At 35.7% G+C, this 22,801-nt stretch overlaps 1 protein-coding gene across 1 annotated transcript in view; it reads left to right on the forward strand.

The window, feature by feature from the left end:
* The window catches only part of TTC6 (tetratricopeptide repeat domain 6), a 31,491-nt gene extending 13,570 nt beyond the window's left edge, over positions 1 to 17,921 (forward strand). Inside the window, exons 3-13 of the mRNA XM_009887018.1 lie at positions 1,121 to 1,255; positions 3,502 to 3,651; positions 3,913 to 4,053; positions 4,678 to 4,791; positions 6,706 to 6,825; positions 9,281 to 9,354; positions 11,229 to 11,439; positions 14,725 to 14,877; positions 15,082 to 15,252; positions 16,165 to 16,390; positions 17,785 to 17,921. Of these exons, the coding sequence (XP_009885320.1) occupies positions 1,121 to 1,255; positions 3,502 to 3,651; positions 3,913 to 4,053; positions 4,678 to 4,791; positions 6,706 to 6,825; positions 9,281 to 9,354; positions 11,229 to 11,439; positions 14,725 to 14,877; positions 15,082 to 15,252; positions 16,165 to 16,390; positions 17,785 to 17,921 (1,632 nt within the window). The remainder of the gene's footprint in view (positions 1 to 1,120; positions 1,256 to 3,501; positions 3,652 to 3,912; positions 4,054 to 4,677; positions 4,792 to 6,705; positions 6,826 to 9,280; positions 9,355 to 11,228; positions 11,440 to 14,724; positions 14,878 to 15,081; positions 15,253 to 16,164; positions 16,391 to 17,784) is intronic.
* The last annotated feature ends 4,880 nt before the right edge of the window (positions 17,922 to 22,801 follow it).

Below are 22,801 nucleotides of genomic sequence, written 5' to 3' on the forward strand. Positions count from 1 at the left end.
AGTCATTCCTGGATTTCTCAGAGTGCTTCACCCAGAGGTGAGGACTTGCACTGCCACCTCTCCTGGAGAGAAATGACACAATACTCTCAATACAGGAAAATGAGCAGACTTCAGGCTGTAGTGCCCTGAGAATCAGCTGTGCCTTTAGAATTATATGTGAGTGAGTTCAGCTATCTACAGTTCTTTTTTCCTCTTAAAATAAGAGTATTTTTGAACTGTAGGGATAGAGAAAAATTATTTTTAAATAGCAGTAAATGCAGACCTGTTTCATTTAAAACTTCTACTACCTTGACAACTTAGTGAGGCAGGTGTAGTATTTGCAGACAGCCCTATGGGCATTGGTATTTCAAACTGATTTTTCTAAACAAACACCTCTTTATCTTGATAGACTCACTTAAGAAAAAAATGCTGTAATTTTTTTACTCTTCTTGATATTGAAACTTTCAGTTGTGGTCCCTTCATAGTCCACAAAGGCTGATGAATAGCTTATCTTGAACTGTTACTTTTTTGTTTTTTTTCCTTACACTTTGCTTTAAACCAAATTATTATTAAATATGCATAAATTATTGTCCAGCTCTGAGACATGGTAAAATCTTGAGAGGCTATTCACTTAAGTTCCTTCAATGCTTACAAAGAATTGATCCTTTCAATATATTTCGTAATGGTTGTCAAATTTGTGTTAGTCGTCTATGGAATAGTTTGTCATTATTTATGTACAGAAACCTGTAGCAAGTACTTAATTCTTATCAGACTCCATAAAAAGATATACCTTTTCTTCCCAAGGAAAAATATTAATAAATAATTATAATTAACTGTGTACCTAATAACAGTATAAATGAACTGTATGTTGTTTCCAGATCATGTACATTAGCTACTTTGTCATATATAAATAAAACTCAGGAATATTTCTCTGTTTTTCTGATCAGTTATTAATATGAACCATTCAGAGATTAAGAGAGTGTCAAACTCCAGCAGCATCAAGGAACACCGGACTAGTCCTTTTTACCGTAATGTTCCAAAGACTAAGAAAAAGACACTGAAAAATAATTTAAAAGTTCTAACAAATCTTGCCAATTTTCAGTTAAGTTCTTTATAACTATTAATATTCTCTGTATTGCAGGATGCTGTGAGAAGTTTTAAAAAAGCTGTGAAGCTCCTGATGACCACAGCAAAAATCCTGCCTAATACATTTGAGGCTGCAGAAATTTATTATCTCACAGGCCTGTGTCACATGGAGCAGAAAAGTTTATTACGGGTTGGTATTAATTATATTGAGTATATAAGCCTTTGACTCCACTGCTTGTAAACAACAACTATGATAACTGAGTGAACTATTTAAATATTTTAAACAGCATCCGCTGCCTTTAGCAATTGTCTTTTGGATTCATGATGTACACTAGACTGTCTTGCAAGTTTGAGAGTAATTTTTCCAGAGCTAATGTTATGATTTTTTTTAATATATGCCATTAATTGCCATTCTGATGGAATAAAAAACTACCTGAATTTCTTATCTGTTAATAAGACCTGTCTTCATGGGTCTTGTAGGCAAACAGTACTCACGTAGGAGTATTGGTGGCTTAGTGAATTGGTAGTAAACTTGGACAAATGAATTCCTAGATTATTGTGTTATGGAGTTGGTGGTAATTTGTTAACTGTTTTCTATATTACTGTAGCTCATAACACCCCTAGTGGTTCTCTTTGGCACTTATGTATGATACTTAAGAAATAAACTGCATTACCTAAGAAAAATATATTTCCCTTCTTTCAACAAAATCAATACTTTTAACTGTATTAGAGACTTACTGTTGAAAGCCTAACAGTGAGCTTTGTGGCAGGCCTAGTGTGAGTTCATGTGAATGTTTTCTATGTTGATATTTTAGTAAATATGTTTCAGTTGTTGATTTGCTAAAGGGCTCAAGGCAGAAATGAGAAACATTTGAAATATCAATTTCACAGGGAAGAGAAAAATTTCTTGCCTTGTCTGCTTCTGTGATGGGTTGATGCTGGCTGGATGCTCCTCAGATGGAAAGGGGAGAGAAAATGTAATGAAAGGCTTGTGGGTTGAGATGAGGACAGGGACATCACTCAGCAATTACCATCACAGGCAAAACAGACTTGAGTTAGGGAAAACTAATTTAATTTATTGCAAATCAAATCAGTGTAAGGTAATGAGAAAATAAAAACTAATCTTAAAACATTTTCCTCCCCACCCCTGCCTTCTCAGGCTTAACCTTACTCCCAAATTCTCTACCTGGTTCCCTGGCCGTGTGTCATAAGGGATATTCTTTTGGAAGAATGCAATCCCAAGTACAAATACAGGCTGTGCCACGAATGGATTGGGAGCAGCCTTGAGGAGAAGGACTTGGGGGTGTTGGTAGATGAGGAGTTCAGCATGAGCCAGCAATGTGTGCTTGCAGCCCAGAAGTCCAGCTGTATCCTGGGCTGCATCAAAGGTTGAGGGAGGTGATTCTCCCCCTCAGCTCTTCTCTGTTGAGACCTTACCTGGAGTACTGCCTCCAGCTCTGCAGTCCTCAGCACAAGAAAGGTGTGGATAGTTGGATTGGGCCCAGAGGAGGGCCATGAAGATGATCAGAGGGCTGAAGCACCTCTCCTATGAAGACAGGTTGAGGGAGTTGGGGTGTTTCAGCCTGGAGAAGAGAAGGCTCTGGGAAGACCTTGTAGCAACCTTCCAGTAATTGAAGGGGACCTACAAGAACGTTGGAGAGGGACTTTTTACAAGGGTGTGTAGTGATAGGAGGAGGGGTAATGGCTTCAAACTGGAAGAGGATAGACTTATATTAGATATCAGGAGGAAATTTTTTACTGTGAGTGTGGTGAGGCACTGGAACAGGTTGCCCAGGGAAGTTGTGGATGTCCCATCCCTGGAAGTATTCAAGGCCAGTCTGGATGGGCCTTTGAGCAACCTGGTCTAGTGGGAGGTGTCCCTGCCCATGGCAGGGGGGTTGGAACTAGATGATCTTTAAGGTCCCTTCTAACCTAACCCATTCAATGATCTAATGTGGTAATACATGAAAATTTGCAAAAGGTGACTTTTTATGTTAATCTACATCTGATATTACAGCTGTAGATCCTGGAAAAGCCCGGGACTTTGTAAGCTAATGTACAATGTAGAGGAAAAAAAATCTATCTGGATGTATTTTAAAGGAGTTGCATACTGCCATGTAAATCCATCATCCATTATAGTAAAGCACTTCACTATTTCAGCTCTTAAAGGCAAGACCATGTGCTCAGTTAAACTTTTGCAGTATCACTGAAGAAATGAGATTATTAAATGAATTAGATTGTGCCTCCATAGGGTGCTAAACATTACAAAATTTTGAGTAGCAGTAAATGGACGAAAGTGATAAAAACCAGTGCAGATACATGGTGGGTTCCAACTGCAAAAATAGGTCATACCTAGCTGTACAAAAGAATCAGTTAGCCTATGGTTTCAGCTGAACAAATGGACCATATTTAACCCAGATTATGTCATCCTTTTAGGCCCATGATGCTTTTAGTATGGCTATCAGACTACATTCAAGTTACCCTGATGCTTTTTATCAGCGAGGGCTGTGTAGAATGCAGCTCAGACAAGCTAAGTGCATCCGAGATTTCAATCAAGCACTTGCCCTTTGTCCATCACATTTCCAGGTAATATAAAGACTCCTGATAGTTTGTTTCTGTGAGGCTTTTTTGGATGGGTTCAAAGACTGACAGGTTTTGCATTTCTGGGTGTATTGCCTTGTAACCTGCCAGCAAGTGCATGGCAAGCGTTAAATAAAAGAAATGACAAGCTTCATAAGATGTATGTTTTTATAAACTTGTAATTTCTGTCTTCTATTTAACCCTTGTTTTATAATGCTAAACAAAGCTGGGTTTTGCCGTGTCATCATTCCGTCTTCATCTCTACAGGCATATATGAGTCGTGCTGCTTACTATGGAAGTAAAGGTAGATACTCTAAGGCAATTCTGAATTGCAATGAAGCAATCAAAATTCTTCCTAACAGTGTGCGAGCTTATTTTTACCGAGGAACTTTAAAGTATCAAAATAAGGTGGGTCTTTATTGTTGTACTTTTGTGCTCTCCCTTAAAACTTAATGTCTCTTACTTGACACTTTATAATGGTGAAATAATGTTGAAAGTGTTGCTGATAAAAACTAGGAATTCCACTTGATTATTATACTTTCCATTTCCCATTGGAGGTATTCTCTGGTTGTTCTATGCAGCTGAAAATGATTGATGTGTTGGAGAAGCTACTGAGTATCTATCTGGTCATTCTCTTAAATTCCACAGAATAGATTCTTACCTGGTGATTGACAGAAGTACCAAAACTCCACAAAAGATACCTTCTAGGTTAGGTTAAGATATAAAATGTAAGATAGTAAAGTTAAGGATTGATTATGTGTAGCAATATATGGATGTGATGTAAGAAAACACAAAGAATGTTTGTTCTTTGCACAAACAGAGCTTCTGAAGGAATGATCCCACTGTAGTAAGGACTGCAGTAAGTAGTTCACAGAGGACACAGTGAAATGGTTGGATGTCTTCCAGTACTGATGAAGAACAAAATGTAAAACTATGAAATAAAATTTTACAATAGGCTATTATTTGAGGAAAAACATGCAGTGCCATGAACTCTGAATTAAAATTTATACATAGTGTTTTTTTCATTTGCAGACATTTAATGCTGCAATTGAAGATCTTTCAAAAACCATTGACCTCGACAAAACTTGCATTTTGGCATATTATAATAGAGCTGTCTGCTATCATCAAATAAAGGACTTCAGAAAGGTATTGGTATTATTTTTTTTTTCAACATCACATGAACACTTACTTCATATCAGCTAATAACCTGATATTGACAATTAGTCAAAACTTCTGACCTCTTGCAATGTCTTCCTGAATGATTGTGCTCTTCAGGAAATTGTTTAAAAAAAATGGCTTTTTGGTCTCCACAATAATGTAATATTAATTACATTTGATATCCCTTTGAAAATATAAGAACTATAAGAAAAAAATATAAGAACTGTAAGAAAATATTAGATCCAGAAGACTACATCAAAACAGGGATTTGGACTACATCCAACCCTCATTCCCAGCTCTGTTTTTCTGGATGTGTTTATACTTCTGTCAACTTGCCTGTGAGCTGCCTCTAAGTGTTTCTGCTTTCTACCTTTGTTATGAAGCAAAGGCGCAACAGGGCACACCCAGACACCATGCAGCTTCAGGCTGGGAACACAATCATGTTGAACTGTCTTTCTGCTGAGGCTGGTTTTCTGAGACAGGGATAGTTCATAAGTACTTGAGCTTGCATGTCTCAAGTCAAGTCCACCTTGGGCAAAGGCCATTTGTGCTTAGAGGTTAATTGGCCAAGAATGATGCAGATGGGTAAAGAAAAATAGGCGATTACAGTAACTGAAGCTGAAAGTATAAGATGTGAAAGTGATAGTTCCTTCATAACTAAGGTATTATAAAGGTTTTTCTTTGCTTTCAGTCCCCAGAAAAGCCACTGAAAGTACAAGGGAAGTTGCAGAAAAAATGTAGAGTAGTAGATCATTGACAGAAGAAATTTACTAGATCTAACAAGAACTGTATTGTTTTCTTTAAAGCTGTTTCTAATATTGAGCTTAGTTTAGAGGTTACAAAGAATAGAACATCTCTTAAGTGGCTAATATATGGAATACTGCAATGACATTTTTGTGGCCTTTCAGTACTTAAAGGGGGCTTATGAGAAAGATGGGGACGTTTTAGCAGGGCCTGTTGTGATAAGACAAGGGGTAATGGTTTTAAACCAAAAGAGGGTAGATTTACACTAGATGTAAGGAAGAAATTTTTTTACAATGAGGGTGGTGAAACAGTGGCACAGGTTGCCCAGAGAGGTGGTAGATGCCCCATTCCTGGAAGCATTCGAGATCAGGTTGGACGGGGCTTTGAGTAACCTGATCTAGTTGAAGATGTCCGTGCTCATGGCAGGGAGGTTGGACTAGATGATCTTTAAAGGTCCTTTCCAACCCAAATTATCCTATGATTCTATTTTTGTCATATTAGCTCTAAACTGTCTAGTTATTCTTAAGTATACTATATAAGTTCATTCTTCAGGTGAAAAAATAGCTGAGCTAGAACTTCTTCAGGTCAAGCATTGTTGAAATACTGTTAAGTTTTGATAAATTTGAGAATTGAAGTTTCTTCAGCGTACCTAGTGATGTCATTATTTACCCTTTTTCAAAATTTACACCCAAATTTAGTTAATAGTAGTGCTTAGATTTTACAATAACAACAAATTATATTTGAAGATACTTAATTTTAAAAGTACCTTACTTTGACATTACCTCATGACTAAATAATCTAGAATAATTTGTTGTTCTTTTTAATAAGAATTTGGACATAAAACTTAGCAGTAGAAGTAATTAAGATTTATTTCTAACTGAAATTTGTATAATGACAAAATAAATTTTAATTATATCTATTTAATATATTTGCATTATCTTTGCTTCTATACTCTAGGAATGGGTATTTATGTAATTATAGAAGGCTCCAAATTCAGTTAAATTCAATCTGAAAACAGTGAAACATTGGAATAGCCACACCGAAGTCTGCATATGCACATGATTTGTAGGAATTTGAAAGTATGTCTTTTAAATTTTGAAGTAACATGGTATTCCCCTGAATAAATTATGGTTTAAAATGCATTTTATGTTTCTGTAGGCTTTGAAAGACTATGGCATTCTTCTTCTGCTTGAATTGAGTAAGGAAATAGCTTTTAAAGTGTTAATTAATCGTGGACTACTCTATGTGGAACTTGGTGATTATGCTAATGCATGTGAGGTATAAAATCCTTCTTTGAGTAAAAGAAATTTAGAGTTTTCTGTTAAATGTAAGCCATTGTTGACATAAAGACCAGCTTGACAGTTTTTATAGTTTTCTGAAATAGTTGGTGCCCAGTTCTCGTTTGCTCAACACCTAATACCAGTCTGTCTGTGAAGATGCAAATAAAATGCAGTCTTACTTGTTTTACAGTTTTATGCTGCTAGAGTTAAACAGGGGAGATGCACAAAATTTAGTAAGCAAGAACCTGATTTTTTCCTTCTTTTTGAATCTTGAAGTAATTTATGTTGGGTACACATGAGCACTAATTCATTGCAGAAGCCTAAGTAAATGGAGGTTATGACTGAGTGCGCTTGTTTTGTTCTTCTGTGTGTGCATGCCTGTGTGTGTAAATGGCTATTTTTGTTGAAAGGGCAGGGAGGGTCCGACCTCAAGATAATTTTCTTAAATGTAAGAAAATAGTATGTGTTTCTGACACTGACTCACAGTGCAGATGACTCTGTCATTCCATGGGACTCAATCTGCTATAGGAATAGCAGGCTTGAAACCAAAGTGTTAAACATTACTCTTTCACACAGATGGGGTTTTGGTTTTGAATTTTAAATAGTTTTTATGGTTTCTAAAAGTTTTAGCTTTTTTTAAAAGCAGGGGTATTTATTTGCGGTACAACTGGTGCATTCATTGCTTCCATTGTGGACTAGTTACTTTAAAATGTGTTATCTTCTTTATGTGATAGCAATAATTTCAGCATAGGCATTCTAAAAAATTGAGTAATCTTTCTTATTTGCAAATAAAAAATGAAGACTGAATATGAATCCCATTCCAATGACTCAGAAATGTCCTATTGGAAGTGCACAACAAAAGCTCTTTACAGTTGGTGGATCTTACATAGAAATAATTCAAGCAGAAATATTGTGTTATTGGTCTCTTATGCTTCAAGGTACAGTTGATCAGAGTAGTTCAGAAGAGAGACCAAGGCAGTACAAACTGATATGTAAGGCCAGTAGAAAGAGACTGGGACACAACCAGCAGGATGAGCAAAAAGTTCTTTGAATGGTAGTGAAGACAAATTTACAAAATGGTAATTGAACATCAGACAAAAATATAACAGCTAATTTAAGAAAAAGATCAGTGATTGTGAATATGCTTGATACCTTCTTATGTATCAGTTCTGATAACGCTTTATTGCAAGGAGTATATCTGTATACATGCATAGTACTGGTTGTACTAGGGTATAATTATTTAAGCACAGGTACATACTACTTGAAGTGAGTGTATTATTGAATGGCATACACTGGAAGAAAAAGGAAAAGTTACAATTACATCTATATAAGATCTTAATTGCTATATAGGGTTGTCTTTTCCTGTTGATTCTGTGAAGTGTGATATCCTGTGGGGATAGCACCTTTAGTTTGAGTAAACCGAACCTGGTCCTTGGAACTTTGATCCTGCTTTTGCTGTGCTCCATACACAGAGCAGAGTGTGTACTCCAAATTGTCCACGTGAAGAATCCCATTAGTTTTGCTGGTATTCTTTGAAAGGCTTTGCTAGGTGAGAGCAGTCTCTCAGCAGTTTTTAAAAAACAGACCTATAATTTTATGATAGCATGTTCACCAGAAGAGACATTTTATTTTAACAAAATGCAAATATTTATATCTGCACATCATTATTTTGCCACTTTCATAATTCCAACAGTACTAAAATCTTCCACATCTTTTTATTTTTATAATTTGAACAAGTAAAAAATGCTTTCTAAGTTGTAGATCAGTAGATGCATCAGCTGAACCACTCCTACTATGTATTGATTGCTTTCGCGTGCAGAAGTCTAAAGTGCTCCCTTACATCATAATTGAAATGTTTGTATTTGATTTTAACAGCACCTGTACAGTTTTTACAATTGAACCGCACATATCAAAACCGTAAGCATTTTGAAAAATGTTCTGAATGTTAGTAAAAGGCAAAAGGCAAAAGCCCTATGAAGTCTTTCACTGGAACATTGTGCATAGTCTCCCAATGCAAATATGAGTTTGCTTTACTACATTTGTCAAAGTAATAACAGAAAGTTACTAGATAATTTTGTTACAAAAACAATTCTGTTGACATTGCATATAGCAAAATATATATTATATATATATTTAATAATAGCAGCTGAGGTACAGTATTTCTATCAAAACCCAACAAAAAATACCTTTCTGGAAGGTTTTGTTTCTGTTGCCTCCAGCTTTGTAGGAAATACTGTGATACCACGTACCTTTAGAGATTTTATTCTATCAAAGACTGGGACAAGAAGTATGAAAACAGTTAATTACATCTGCAGTACTTGTGAACATATAATGCCTTTGTCAGAAGTCTTCTCTCTTTTTATATAGAAATATAAAACCATTTAGCTAAACCCACAGTTTTAGGTGAAGTGAAACAATACCAATTTGCATGGTTTAATGTCTGTTCTTTTCAGGACTTTAAAGAAGCAACAGTGCTTAGTCCAGACGATAGTCAGATCTTTCAAGCTATTGGAATCTGCTATCATAGGTACGATATGTAGTTTTGTTTGATGGGAGTAGAAAAATCAAATAGTTCCTGAGCTTTATATTTCTGTTCATCTGTTCATATCGAGTACACTGAGAACTGGGGGAAGGGAAAATGGTAAAGAGGAATGGAAAAAAGGAAATTAGATATTTTTCAAGTTTAACAACAGGTATTAAAATCTTCTGGTATCAAGCAACTATGTGTTCATGTCAGCATCAGGATGAAATATTAGGATGATGAAATAGAACTAAGAGAAGGACTGAAGAACAAAGAATTATGAGGTAAACAGAGTTGGGTTGTTTTGTTCAGAATTAGTTAGGATGCAATTTCTGTTTAACTATACACTTTGTCCTTTAAGAAAGAGCAAAAGCCTCACTGGTCTTCCTTGCCTGAATTTTTTATTTGGAAATACTAAAGTGTAGTTTCATCAAGATAAGATTTATTTATAAAGGCTAAATTAAATCTGTTAATCACTTAAAATAGATATAAATTAGAAGAAATAAGATATTCATTAGTATCTTAGTCTACTTATTATAGTGGCACTCAGAGTTGGTAGCTCCTTTTTCACACAAATATCACCTATAGTAAAAAGGAAATTTTAATAGCTATCTGCATATTAGTTTAGACTAATCTATTTTATTCTATAGTTACTCTGCCATCTATCACCACTTAAGCTTGTTGCTGCTCAGGCAGTGTGGAAGTGGATGTATTCAGGACCGTAGCATCAAAAATTCTTGTGTTACCATGCCTGTAGTTAGGGCATAACTGGCTCCATCTTCCGTAGTGTCTGGATGATGTAGAACTCACACAGGAACGCTGAACCCTGCTTCGAAGAACTGAGCATAGGATTTTGGTGCCCATGTCTGTGTTCAACTGTCAGAAGGAGTCACTAGTAACTATATAACTCAGATGTATAAGCCGTTTTAAGACACATTTGGGACCCATCCTGCAGTCTCTAACCGCATGACTGCCTATCAACAGGATTGGAATGAAGCTCTAATTTGTTTTTGCAACAAGTGTTGTGCTTTTAACAAGCATTTGGTTTGCACCCCTTGAAGTTATTTGTCAGCTAAGTATATTTAATCTTTCCTCTTTTGGTAAAGAAGTCAGACTGTGCTTCAGGTAGACACATGCAGCTTATATTCAAACAATGTCTTATCTTTCAGTATCATCTTGGTAAAACAATTTTGTACTTTGACGTGTTAAAGTTTTTGCTTTATGTGTAAAGATACTTACTAGCATTCATTGATATTTCAGGTATTTAATCCTTTTTATCCCTATTCAGTATACCTCAGATGTTTTATCTAAGGATGGAGTTCCACATTTGGCTTACTCTTAGACCAGAATGGTCTATGCTTAGAACCCTGAATATTGCCTCTTTTTACCTTGCAAGTTTAGTATAGTTTGGATAAGTTCAATAATTGGTATGAGAAAAAAACGGGGAGAAGGCTTGTGTGAGAAGTAAATTATTTGTGGCTGAAACATCTGCACCTGAACACACTAGCAAAAACATGTTTGGTCATGACACTTGGACAGCATGAATGACTTGAACTCAACAAAGTCTCTCTGTTGAGTACAACTGTTGAAAAGGTGAAATCTTGGCTCAGCAAAAGTTAATGAGAGTTTTGCTGTTTTCTTCCTCAGGCCAAGGAATTCCAACTGAATTCTACAAGGTCTTACACTGACTACCTTCATTGTTATAACTATTAGGGTGCACATACAGAAAGCAAACTTAGGGGAAAAAAAAAGTGTCCCTTTCAGTCAGAATTGAACTACTTTCAGTGGGCGTTATGGGGTACTACTTGCGGATCATTCATAAATTAAGATTTTTGTTTATAGAATTTTTAAACAACAAACATTAATATATCTCTTTGTAGACTTCATGAGTTTGAAGAAGCTGTGAGATCATTTGATCAGGTTCTCAAACTAAATCCTGTTTCTGTGGATGCCTATGTTGCTCGAGGAAATTCGTACATGGAAAATGGACATGAGGCTGGTTGTAAACTAGCACAGAAAGATTTCTTGAGAGCAATTCATCTGAATCCAAACTGTGTAAGAGCCAGAATTTGCTTAGGATACAACTTGCAGGTAACACCAAAATTCATTGTCAATACTATGTTTAATCAAACAAAATAACATCCATTTTATATGCATACATTTATGTAATGCATAAAGTAATTATAGTAAACATAAAATAATTCATGTACTTTAGACAAGCCTTATGGCATCTTCTTTCTTTTTAAGTAAATGCATAGACCGTGATTTTCTTTTCACTTTTGTGCCCAATCTTGTTGGAGTTCTGCTCTTGACTAATGTAGTATCAAGTAACGTGATGCTTGTTTGATTTGCATATATGGTTCTCTGACTGGCTAACATTAAGAACTGGCATGTTTTGTGTGTATGAGCTGTTTACTGAAGTAAAAAGCAGCCAGTGTTGACAGATATGTGTAAAACAAAATCTTGTATGTCCTAATTATCCAAGCTATACTGTTAGCAAATCTGATAAAATCCCTTGGTAAAGGCCAATGATTTCTGAAAACTACTTACCTACATGGAAAATGAACTTCTATATTAGTAAAGGGATATATAATATGGCTTGGAAGTTTTTGTCTGTGTCTAATTTCTGTCATTTAATTACTGTGCTTTATTATATCCAGTTGTCTGAAATGTCTTGAATTGTCATGAATCTTGTTGCAAATTATTTTTTGTCAATGTAATTGAGAGACTAATGTTAGTAGCCTGTGTCAGGTAGTCTTGCACAGGTGTCATGCAAATTTCCTTTTACAGCTTTGCCAATTCACTTAAATTCTAACTAATGATTCCACAGTGCTTTGGGAAGTACTGTGCGTGAGAAAAACCTGGAGTGACTACATTGGTCAGTAGGTAGGAATAAGACGTAGGTAGGAATTAAACATCTTAGGTGCAGGAGGAAACCCAGAAAGTTCTCATACCGGCAGGTGCTTAATTTCTGAGAGGCCTAAATCTCATTAGATGCCTTCTCTTAAGCCTTATTATACCTTTTGGGGCTTAACCATAGACACATATGCAGAAGTATTTTGATGTGGGGAACTAGATGGTTTGCCTTCCACCTTTGCTTAATTAATACTTATATTAGGTAAAATGTTTACATTTTGCCTGTGGTCCCAAATGGCTTACTTGCCCAGAATTAAACACTTTCTGGACAAGGAACAGTATACCAGAGTTCCATTTGACCATCCCGGGGAGGTATTTTTGCTGAACAACCTCGTGGTTTAATTTTATTGCTATGTGAAGTCCAATATGTAAATCTTTAGGGCACAAGCTCATATATAGCCCATCAAGAGTTGAATCTGGTGAGTGTCATGAAGGTCAATAAGAAAGGCTTCTACAAGTGCATCAGCAGCAAAAGGAAAAACGGAGAAAATATGGCCCTGCTGCTGAATGTGAGTAGGGATGTAGTGACAAATGACATGTAGAGGTACTCAATGCCTTCTTCACCTTGGTCTTTACTGGTAAGACTGGCTTTCAGGAATACCAAGTCCCTGTGACCAGTGGAAAAGTCCAGAGCAAGGAAGACTTACCCTTAGTGGAGGAGGATCGGGTTAGGGAACATTTAAACAAAATGGACACACGCAAGTCTATGGGACCTAATGGAATCCACCTAAAGTGCTGAGGGGCTAGTCAACATCACTGTGAGGCCACTGTCAATTATCTTTCAAGGGTCATAAATAATCAATAGAGGTTCCTGAAGACTGGAAGAAAGTAAATGTTGCTCCTGTCTTCAAGAATGGCAAGAATTAGGATCTGGGGAACTATGGGCAGGTCAGCCTCACTTCAGTCCCTGGAAGGGTGATGAAGCAAATAATTCTGGAAGCTATTTTTAAACACATGAAGGACAAGAAGGTGATTGGGAGTTGTCTGCATGAGTCTATGAAAGAGAAACTATGCTAATCAACCTGATAGCCTTCTATGATGAGACGACTAGCTTGGTGAATGAGAGGGGAGCAGTGAATGTTGTTTATCTCCACTTTAGCAAAGCTTTCAGTAGTCTTTCATAAGGTCTTCATACAAAACCTGGTGAAGCATGATCTAGATAAGTGAACAGTGAGGTGAAATGAAAACTAGTTGAACTGTCAGGCTCAAAAGGTCATTATTAGTGCCATGAAGTCCAGCTGGACGTAAGTAGTGAAGTATCATCAGGGGTCAGTAATGGATCCAATACTGTTTGACATCTTAATTAATTACCTGGATGATGGAGTAGAGTGCACCTTCAGCAAGTTTGCAAATGGTACAAAATTGGGAGGTGTGGTCAATACATCAAATGGTTATGCTGCCATTTAGAGGGATGATGGGCTGGACAGCCTGGAGAAATGGCAGGCAGGAACGTCATGAATTTACAACAAAGGAAAGTGAGAAGTTCTGCATCTAAGGAGGAATAATCTCATGCACTGCTACAAGCTGGGAGCTGACTGGCTCAAAAGCAGCTTCGCAGAGAAGGACTTGGGGGTCCTGATGGACAACAAGTTGAAGCTGTCAGTGATGTGCCCTTGCGGTAAAGAAGGCCAATGATACCCTGGGCTGTGTCAGGAGCAACATTGCCAGAAGGTTGAGGCAGGTGATCCCTCTCCTCTACTAAGTACTGGTGAGGCCACATCTGGAGTACTGTGTCCAGTTCTGGGCTCTCCAGTATGAGAGACATGAACATACTGGCACTCATCCAGTGAAGGGCCACTAAGATGATTAAGGGCTTGAAAGATCTGTCATACAAAGAGCAAGGAAACGGAGATGAAGGCTAAAGGGGGAGTTTTATAAATAGGTATAAATATGTGATGAAGGAGTATAAATAAAGTGGAGCTAGGCTCTTCGTAATGGTGCAGTGACAGGACAGAAGGCAATGGGCACAAACTGAAATACAGGAAATTCCATTTAAACATCAGAGAATTTTTTTTTTTTAATGTGATGATTATTAAATACTGAAACAGATTTTGCAGAGAGGTTGTGGAGTCTCCATCCTTGCAGATGTTCAAATTCTGACTGTACGTGGCCCTGGACAACCTGCTCCAGCTGACCTTGCTTTAAGCAGCATGTTGGCCTAGACGTTCTCCAGAGATCCCTTCAAAAATCAACCATTCTGTGATTCTATTATGTAGAAAAGGAAATACTTGCAGTTAAAACAGTTCTGACAGGTATATTACAGAGTTGCAAAGACAATGGGTATTGCATAATTAACAAGATACTTGAAAATTAACAGGATATTTTAATTCATTTTTTCTGTAATTTGGTTAACTGTGTTTGTAAATATAAGCATAAGCATTCTCTGCTGTAATTTTTAAGTGGGACTATGTTTGGCATTTCATATGTTTCTTATTGTGAACATATTGCAATTCATTTTAGGCCCTTGGAAAGCTTCAGAGAGCATGGAGCCAATTTACAGCTGCCATTTGCATTGATCCAAAATGCCATGCTGCATATGATGGACGAGCTTCAGTCTGTCTTCAAGCGGGAGAAACTTTTGCTGCATTTCAAGATACAAATGCTGCACTAAAGGTGGATGTTAGCTTAAAGTGATTTTACTAAAATCAACCTCCTGCTATGAAGCCAGCCGTTATTCTAAATTAATAGTTGCCAGTTTGTTAATCCAATTCTTTTTTTTTTTTTTTTTAAAGAAAATGTATCTTTGAAAACCAGAATAAAATACCGTAGAAGTGTAAATTTTCCCTGAGTAAGAATGCGTCTATATTTTCCTTTCAGCTCACTACCACTGCTCCACTCCTAACAAATCGGGGTGTCATCAATCAGTTAATGGGATATCTACCCTGTGCCATGAAGGACTATCAACAAGCGATTTCTGTTGACCCAAGCTATGCATTAGCCTATTTCAATGCAGCAAATATCTACTTCCATAATCGACAGTTTTCACAGGTAAGCCTACAGTCTGTCTTTATACTGTCTTCAGAACTTTTTTCTCAAATAAATACTGTTGGTATAAAGCTGTCTTTAAGTGTAATTAACATGGAGCTTTCTTACATTGAATTTCATGGTCCTCTACCAGGAGATTAATTTATCTGTAGTAATTAATAAATAATTGCCCTACTACTATGTATTTTATCATTGATATGAATGAACTAAGACTCATGATGGATAGGATACACATCACAAAAATTTGTTAATAATTGAGATACCAAAATCCCATTAATATTCAGTAACGTCCCCCCCAGCCTAACTCCCATACATTAAATAACTTGCCCAGATTCACTCTAGCACCATGACAATGAGAATGAAAAGAATCTCCTGCTGATGAACTTTAATCAACAAGTCAGATCTTCCTCCTGTTACCACAGTAACTTTGGAGTTTTAAATCACCTAATTCTGCTTATATTCCCAGAACCAGAATGGATGCTTCAGCACACTTCATGTACTTGAATTAATTCTCTCCTAGAGTTGCATCTGTAAACACTTCAGCTTGCAGTTCGCTTATTAAGGAATTCATCTGGTATAGTACAGGCTTGGCATACAATTTTAAACCTAGCTTGTACTTCATACAGCACAAGAAATAGATCAAGTAAGAAAAAAATTTGATGTTCTTGTATGTTTCTCTGAGTTAGATTCCTTGTTGATCTTGAGCATAAGTTACACTTGGATCAGAACCTATTTTTGGATAAACGTGCTGGTGCTGTCTCTCTCTTTTCTGTGCACAAAGAACGCTGAACAGAATGAGTAAAAATTTTAGAATACTAACGGCTTAAAGAAACAAACAGGAAGTTACAAGTTGTACATAAGCCATTTCCTCAAATTTTAACAGCATATTTTGTCTCCAATTCATGTGTTCTGTAGGCCTATTGCTATTATTCCAGGGTATTAGAACTTGACCCAAGAAATGAATCTGCTGTTTTGAATCGTGCTATTACAAATACATTACTAAACAATATTGAAGAAGCAGAAGAAGACTTTGAGAAGGCAATTTGTCTCTGCCCATTCTCTGCAGCAGTGTATTTTAACAGGGCAAATTTCTATAATGGATTGAAGCAATATGAACTAGCTGAGAAAGACATTTCAACAGGTAATCTCTATTTACCTGTTATGGTACTGTTTGGTAGCATACTAACAATTATGATAATAAATTACTTGGCTTTATTTAATGACTCAGAAAGTATGTGTGCATTTTTGCTAGTATATTTTCTACCTAATTTGATCAGATATTATGATGTGATTAAAAAGAGGATGTTAAAGTAAACATGATAATTAACTGTGGTTTTTTTGCATTCTCAAAATTGAAAGAATATGTAAATTAGAAGATAAACTTCCATATAACATGGGTCATAAGCAGCTGAACAGAGCCCCATTCTAAATGAAATTGTGGCAAGAAGTAATGGAAAAATGCTATACTTGCCAGGTCTGAAAAATTTCTGTGAGTTTGTGTGTATGTGTTGAGATATCTGGATGCCTAGAAAATGGCATTCAGGTAGCTTATTTTATATATAAACATGAAATTTACTGAACGTGCTCTTTGTAGAACAAGTTTTGAAACAGTATTTGGTTTCCATAAACTTTTCTTTTGGGAACAGACATGGTTCATAGAGAAGAGTAACTGAATCAAACTTTCATCTTCATCGTAGTAAGAACCAAACCTTTTGATCAGGTTCAAAACAGCTGAGCTATATTGCTCCATTGCTGCTTTTGTCATTGCTACTAACATGAGATTCGGCAACTCTGTATACACAGGCAAACTTCCAGTAACTAAAGCTATGTGTAGTTTGTATTTGTTATTGAAAGAAAATTTAGTAATGTGACTTTGATTTGACAACAATTGATTGCACAGGTAATGATCTTTCCTGGAAGGATAACTCTCTTTAGATTTTTTTTGTTTGGTTGGTTGGGTTTTTTTTTAATAATAAGTTTTCTTTTACAGTGAAGTTTGTCAAAATAGTGTTTTTACTTCATGGCTTTCATGACTAATGTTTCCATAGTGATAGGTGGTGAAAACTGACTAGACCAGGGAGCTGATTTATTTTAAAAAATTTTTCTCTCTAAAGCAGAATTTTAAAACAGCAGATTAAGCTTTTCAAGCACCTAAATTCTTTATACAATGAAGAAACAGAATAAGATATTGGGTTCATTGCCATGTTCCAGAAGTTGGATGGTGGTAGTTTTCTCCTCTGGGATTTTGCTTGTGTTTCAGAGGAAAGCATAGTTTCTGCTGTCAGGGGAAAATTAAAGTGAGATTCATAAATGTCATCAAAAAGAGAAAAAAAAATCTGAAGTGAAAATAACATAACAAAGTTGCCTACCTTTTCATGTAAAGTTAATGTATGTAGTATGTTTTCTTTGGGAAAGCATGTCTGGAGAAGAATCTGAGCACTGACAAGTTTTTGGATGATGCTTTTCTTTATAATTATGTGATAATATTAAAAAAAAAAAAAAAGGTGCCTAACATTCTATTTCTTGTTTTTACAGCATTGTCAATTCAGCCTAATGATGCCTTGATGTATAAATTTAGAGCTGATATTCGTGGTAAATTGGGTTTCAATAAAGAGGCTGTAGAAGACTACAAGCAAGCAATCAGTATTCAAGAACAGATTGATTTCATGTGAAAAGATACTGGTTCTCATACCACTTGGGTTCTATTTACTGATTTCTGACCTCTAATTAAAAGAAAAATTTGTAATTTTTCATTTTTATATATTCTACACACATTGTATTCTCCTAAATAATATAATTACCTTGATTGTGCAAAATTAGCCAAAGTTATTTAAGAATAGAGTGCCGCATTTAATTTTTATGAGTTATAGACTGTTCTTTATTTGTTAGTGTCAATATGTAGTTGATTGTGTTGTGTGAAAAATGAAGGACAGAGGAGAAGAATTTGTAGGCAGAAGACCTCAAGCACATGGGTTACATTATGCTTCCCCTTCTCCCCCAAATATAAATCCTTACAGTGGTGCTAATTATATGTCACCTGGACCATCTGGGAAATAATAATTCTAAGAGGGCTACCAAATATTTGTGACTGTTGACTAGGTCTGATTTTCCTCCTGATCTTCCTTCTATATGTCTTCATAAGATTTCCTATTCCCTCTCACTCACATGTTAGGGGAAACCCATTGTGCAAGGTCCATCTGTTGCAGTGTGTGAGAACTACGCCAAGAACTGAAATTTGAGGAGGATGTGATTCGGTCTGTGATTAAAAAGTTGAGGTTACTTGCTTCTACTTAAATATATTACACTGTGCCAGCTTGAAGAGACAGGTAAAAATCCATAAATAATTGATCCCATTTTTCTGTTCTAGGCTGTAAGAATGGGCTCTCACCTAAACATGGAGATTGAAATGTGAATGCATGTGACCAAAATTTAAAAGTTGTCAGGCCCTACCCATGTACTAAATTAAACCTGCAAGTTTGGCATAGTATGGTGAAGATAGTGAAAGGATAAAGCAAAGCAGATGTCTTCATTGCGTAATCTCAGCGGTATAGGAATTGCATGTGCAATTTCAATTTAGGCCTGGATGTAAAATGCTATCACTTTTCCTCTTGAAAAAGGGCAAAAGGAAAAGACGAGAGGGATTTTCACAAAACAATAGACCTAATACGGGCTGATAGGCGCCTGTAATTACCTAATGTTCTGTATGTGAAATAATCCCTGGATAGTAGAGGATAATCCAGAATAAAATCAAAACTAAATAATCTAATTTATATAAAATTAGCATTAGAGAGTTACATTGTTCCATTTAACTTTATAACTGACCTTTTTTGTAACTCCTAGAGTTAGTGATTTTTTTTGTTTACGTGCTATTGAGATGAAAGTAAAAAATGTCATTGCTTTGTCTCAAAGAATTGCTTTTTATTTTCTCTGAGGACTTAACACATTGCTGTACACTACTTCTGTATCTATTCTTGCATACCTACGCAGTGTATGTTTAGCCGATGTGATAGACAGTGACTAGAATTTTAGCTTTGTTCTGCTATCTTAAATTTTTGCATTTTTAATATCACCTTCCATTGTAAAAATTCCTATGCTTGTCACCTTATGATATTTGGGTTGAAAAAAGAAGTACCGTGGAAAGGAAATTCAGAGTATCACAGCTAAGAGCAGTTAACTCAGTAAAGCGTTTGACTCCATCCCTACTCTCCCTGACTATTCCCTTATCTTGTTTAATATCTAGCAGGATGGGACTTTGCACTTATAAGATCTGTGGTGATAAGGCTGACTGGAATAGATGCATTATAGTTAACGTGTATAAAAGTTAAAACAAGTTAAAAAAATTCTGTATTTAATTTTTGTTTATTCATTATTAGTGTCTCTGTTTAAAAATGAATGTTTATAAACAATACATTAAAATATTTCTATATGTTATAGGATGTTGCATATTAATATTTCTTTCTAGTATTATAAATTGGAGGGTTACTTAGTAGAAATCTGTTTGACAGTTTTTCTTAAAATTAAATTAAAATATGTGACCATGGGATGATCAAAAAACTATTTGTGCTTTTCTGTTTGCCAGTAATTTGAAATATGAATTGCTAGCAGTAACTTTTAGAAGTATGAATTTTACCACACTACAATAAATAAAAATCAAGTAGAGTGCAACACAAAATAGGGAGAAATTCTTTGTGACTGTTACAGAATTCAAGAATCAGAATAATTATGTCAGGTCTGATTAGACCATTGTGGCTGTAAAGAGTTTTCAGAGGTTTTGCTTTTGTGCCTTTAATATTGACTGTTGCGTTAGTAAAGCTAAGTTTGTGAAGTCCAAGGTGACTGAATAATTATTTACTGCTTTTTCCCTCATTCTTTTTTCTTATTTATTTACTATAGTTATTTTTGCGGTGTCATCACCAACCCAAGTGGATCAAGTGTAATGTACAAAGTATAAATATACGTGTGTCTCTTATTTCCTTGCATCATTATCATGGTTGTTGATGCAAATTGCGGAATTATTTACCTAGTTTCCTGTATACACACAAAGTCAAAGTTTGCTTGCAAGACGGTGTTGGTGGTATTTTTGTTCCCATTCTTCTCTCCACATGCCTCTTTCAGTGCTCTTTTTTATTATCTGAAGAATTGTTTATTGATGAAATTGCTAAATTATGCATGATCCTACGGCCTTTTCCTTTCTTTGACCTCCTTATGAATTACCTGCTGATGGGTTGTGAGATAGTGGTACCCTTATCATGTATAGTGCATCATCAAACTTAAATCAGAATGAAGAGAGGTCAGACCTTTCCCTTGGATCTTTTTCTTGTCGTATTCACTGTAGATTTTCTTTAGTTTAACCTCTCTTGAACATCAAACAGAAATGGACACTTAAAAGGTTTTTATCTTCACATTTAAAGCCTGAAATGAGATGCAATTAGTTATGGTTCACCATTGACAGAGTGACTTAAATAATATGGGCTATTGTAATCTCTCTTCTGCCCATAATTTTTTTTTTTTTATTCTGGATGGTGTAGATCTATTTTTTTTGATCCTTAAAAACTGAACAGTTATTAATTCTATGGTTGGCTGCGTGGAGATAAATTTTTACAGCTTTTCATCTGTTATACAATGCTTAGGAAATGGCTGGTGTCTCACTGTATTTCCAATTTCGCCATTTAGCATCACTCTCATTCACAATTCAGGGACCATGTTAGATGCTTTTTAAAGAAAATGGGAAGTGGATGGAGAATGTATTTGCACAATAGAACATGAAAATTTCAAGTTGCATGATCAAAACTTTCTGCATTCTTTGAAAAATAGGTTATAAGCTCCTTTTTTTTTTTTTCTTCAAATCTCTTTTCAATTTTCTTTCTGACCTAAAAGAAATTTTATATTTTCTAAAGGTTTTTAAAAGTGAGCGAAAATATTTTTTATAATAGCACTTCTTTTGTGTCTTTTTTAAGGAATAGATTAATAGAGTCATTAGTGACTCTAAGAATCACTGTTCCACTACTAAATTGCGATTATATTTTGCAGGCTGAACAGTAGCACTTGAACTTCCCTGTTGGAATGGGACTATGGTGGATTTGTGGCATTCTGAATTTTGCCCAACCCAGTATGGGACAGGTGTTAAACTCTGAGGTTACTTCCATTGCTAATAATAGATGCAGTAAATTTTCATGCTGGGGATTATTAAAGTGATTTTGCTTCACAAATGCAGTTTAAGAGAAACTCTTGTCCCTTGCTGTGTGATGGTATTAGTTCTTTTTGGATTTAAAATCTGATAATCTGAGCTGCATTTCTTCTGCATTTATTTCCTTTCATTCTTTTTTTCTAGAAAATCCTTTTGATAGACTGTATTTAAAAAAAACAGAGTTATTAAGGAACTGCAGTTGCATTCAGGTTTTTCCTCCCTCTTTAAAATACTGATAATACACGCATTGTGGGGGAAACAGGTAATACTGTTTGATTAATAGACAATGCAATATATGACTTGTTATAAAAAAAAAAAAAAGGACTGAAGCAAATATTTCCATTTGAAGCCCAATAAAGGAACAGGAAGTTATGAATAATCTTTCACAGAATAGTAAGTTACATACATACATCTATCAACTGAATGTTAAAGCATTTTATTTCAGTATTTTGTAATTGAGACCTTTTGAATGGGATACACCAACAAAATGATGATGAAGCAGATCTTTTGTAACCTCCATTGAAAAGCAAAGGAAAGCGGTAGTTTTTGAAACAAAGCGGGGAAAGTAGTTTATAAGTTTGGGAAAGTTGTTTTGGTTTTTGTAGTTGTTTTGCAGCAGACCTTTGCCTAAAGTTATTGTCTGATAAAAACTAAGGCCTGATCAATCTAATTTATTTACAGCTCAGGTCAGAAAAACATTTGCATCGCAGTAGTATATCTCTTGTTTAATAATCTAGTCTAAGAAAGAACATGAAAGCAGTGGCAGCGAGGCGGGTAGCCAGTGAGAGAAAAGTAAGGGGCTCAAATTTTGCAGTTTGTTATTTCACAAATTATAAATGACAAATGTCACTGATTTTTCCCTTGTCTTTAAGATCTCCACCTTTGTAACATAAATAGCTAAAATGTGCTTTAAAATAATCTTTTAGAACCATTGCTGAAAAATACTTAGGCTCAGCTTGGAGTTAGTGTGTGCAAGATGTACGTAGCTGTAGTTTACAGAGAAGGGCAATAATAAAGAAAATTGACATTAAAGTGACAAACTGAAAACTTCAATGACAGTAAATAAAACGGAACAAAAGCATATGAAAAAGTTGTGTTTTCAGCTGAACTCCAGTGTCAGCTGCTGTTCTGGGTTCCAGGTAGTTTGGGTGTACGGGTGGTGTTGTTTTTAATTGAGAAGCGGGGCTTTGGGAGAGGATGCCTGACAAAAAATACAAGTCCTTCCCAATTGGCCACATATACCAGACATGCAGTCAATTCAGAAAATAAATTTGTAGCTGGTGACTGTATGGTTGAGAGCAGATTGGCAAGGTTGCTGCACAAGGTTGCCATGACAATGAAAGTGAAAAATGTGTGAAAGTGAAC

This window comes from Charadrius vociferus, unplaced genomic scaffold (genome assembly GCF_000708025.1).
Source record: "Charadrius vociferus isolate BGI_N301 unplaced genomic scaffold, ASM70802v2 scaffold14, whole genome shotgun sequence".
Taxonomy (NCBI): Eukaryota; Metazoa; Chordata; class Aves; order Charadriiformes; family Charadriidae; genus Charadrius; species Charadrius vociferus.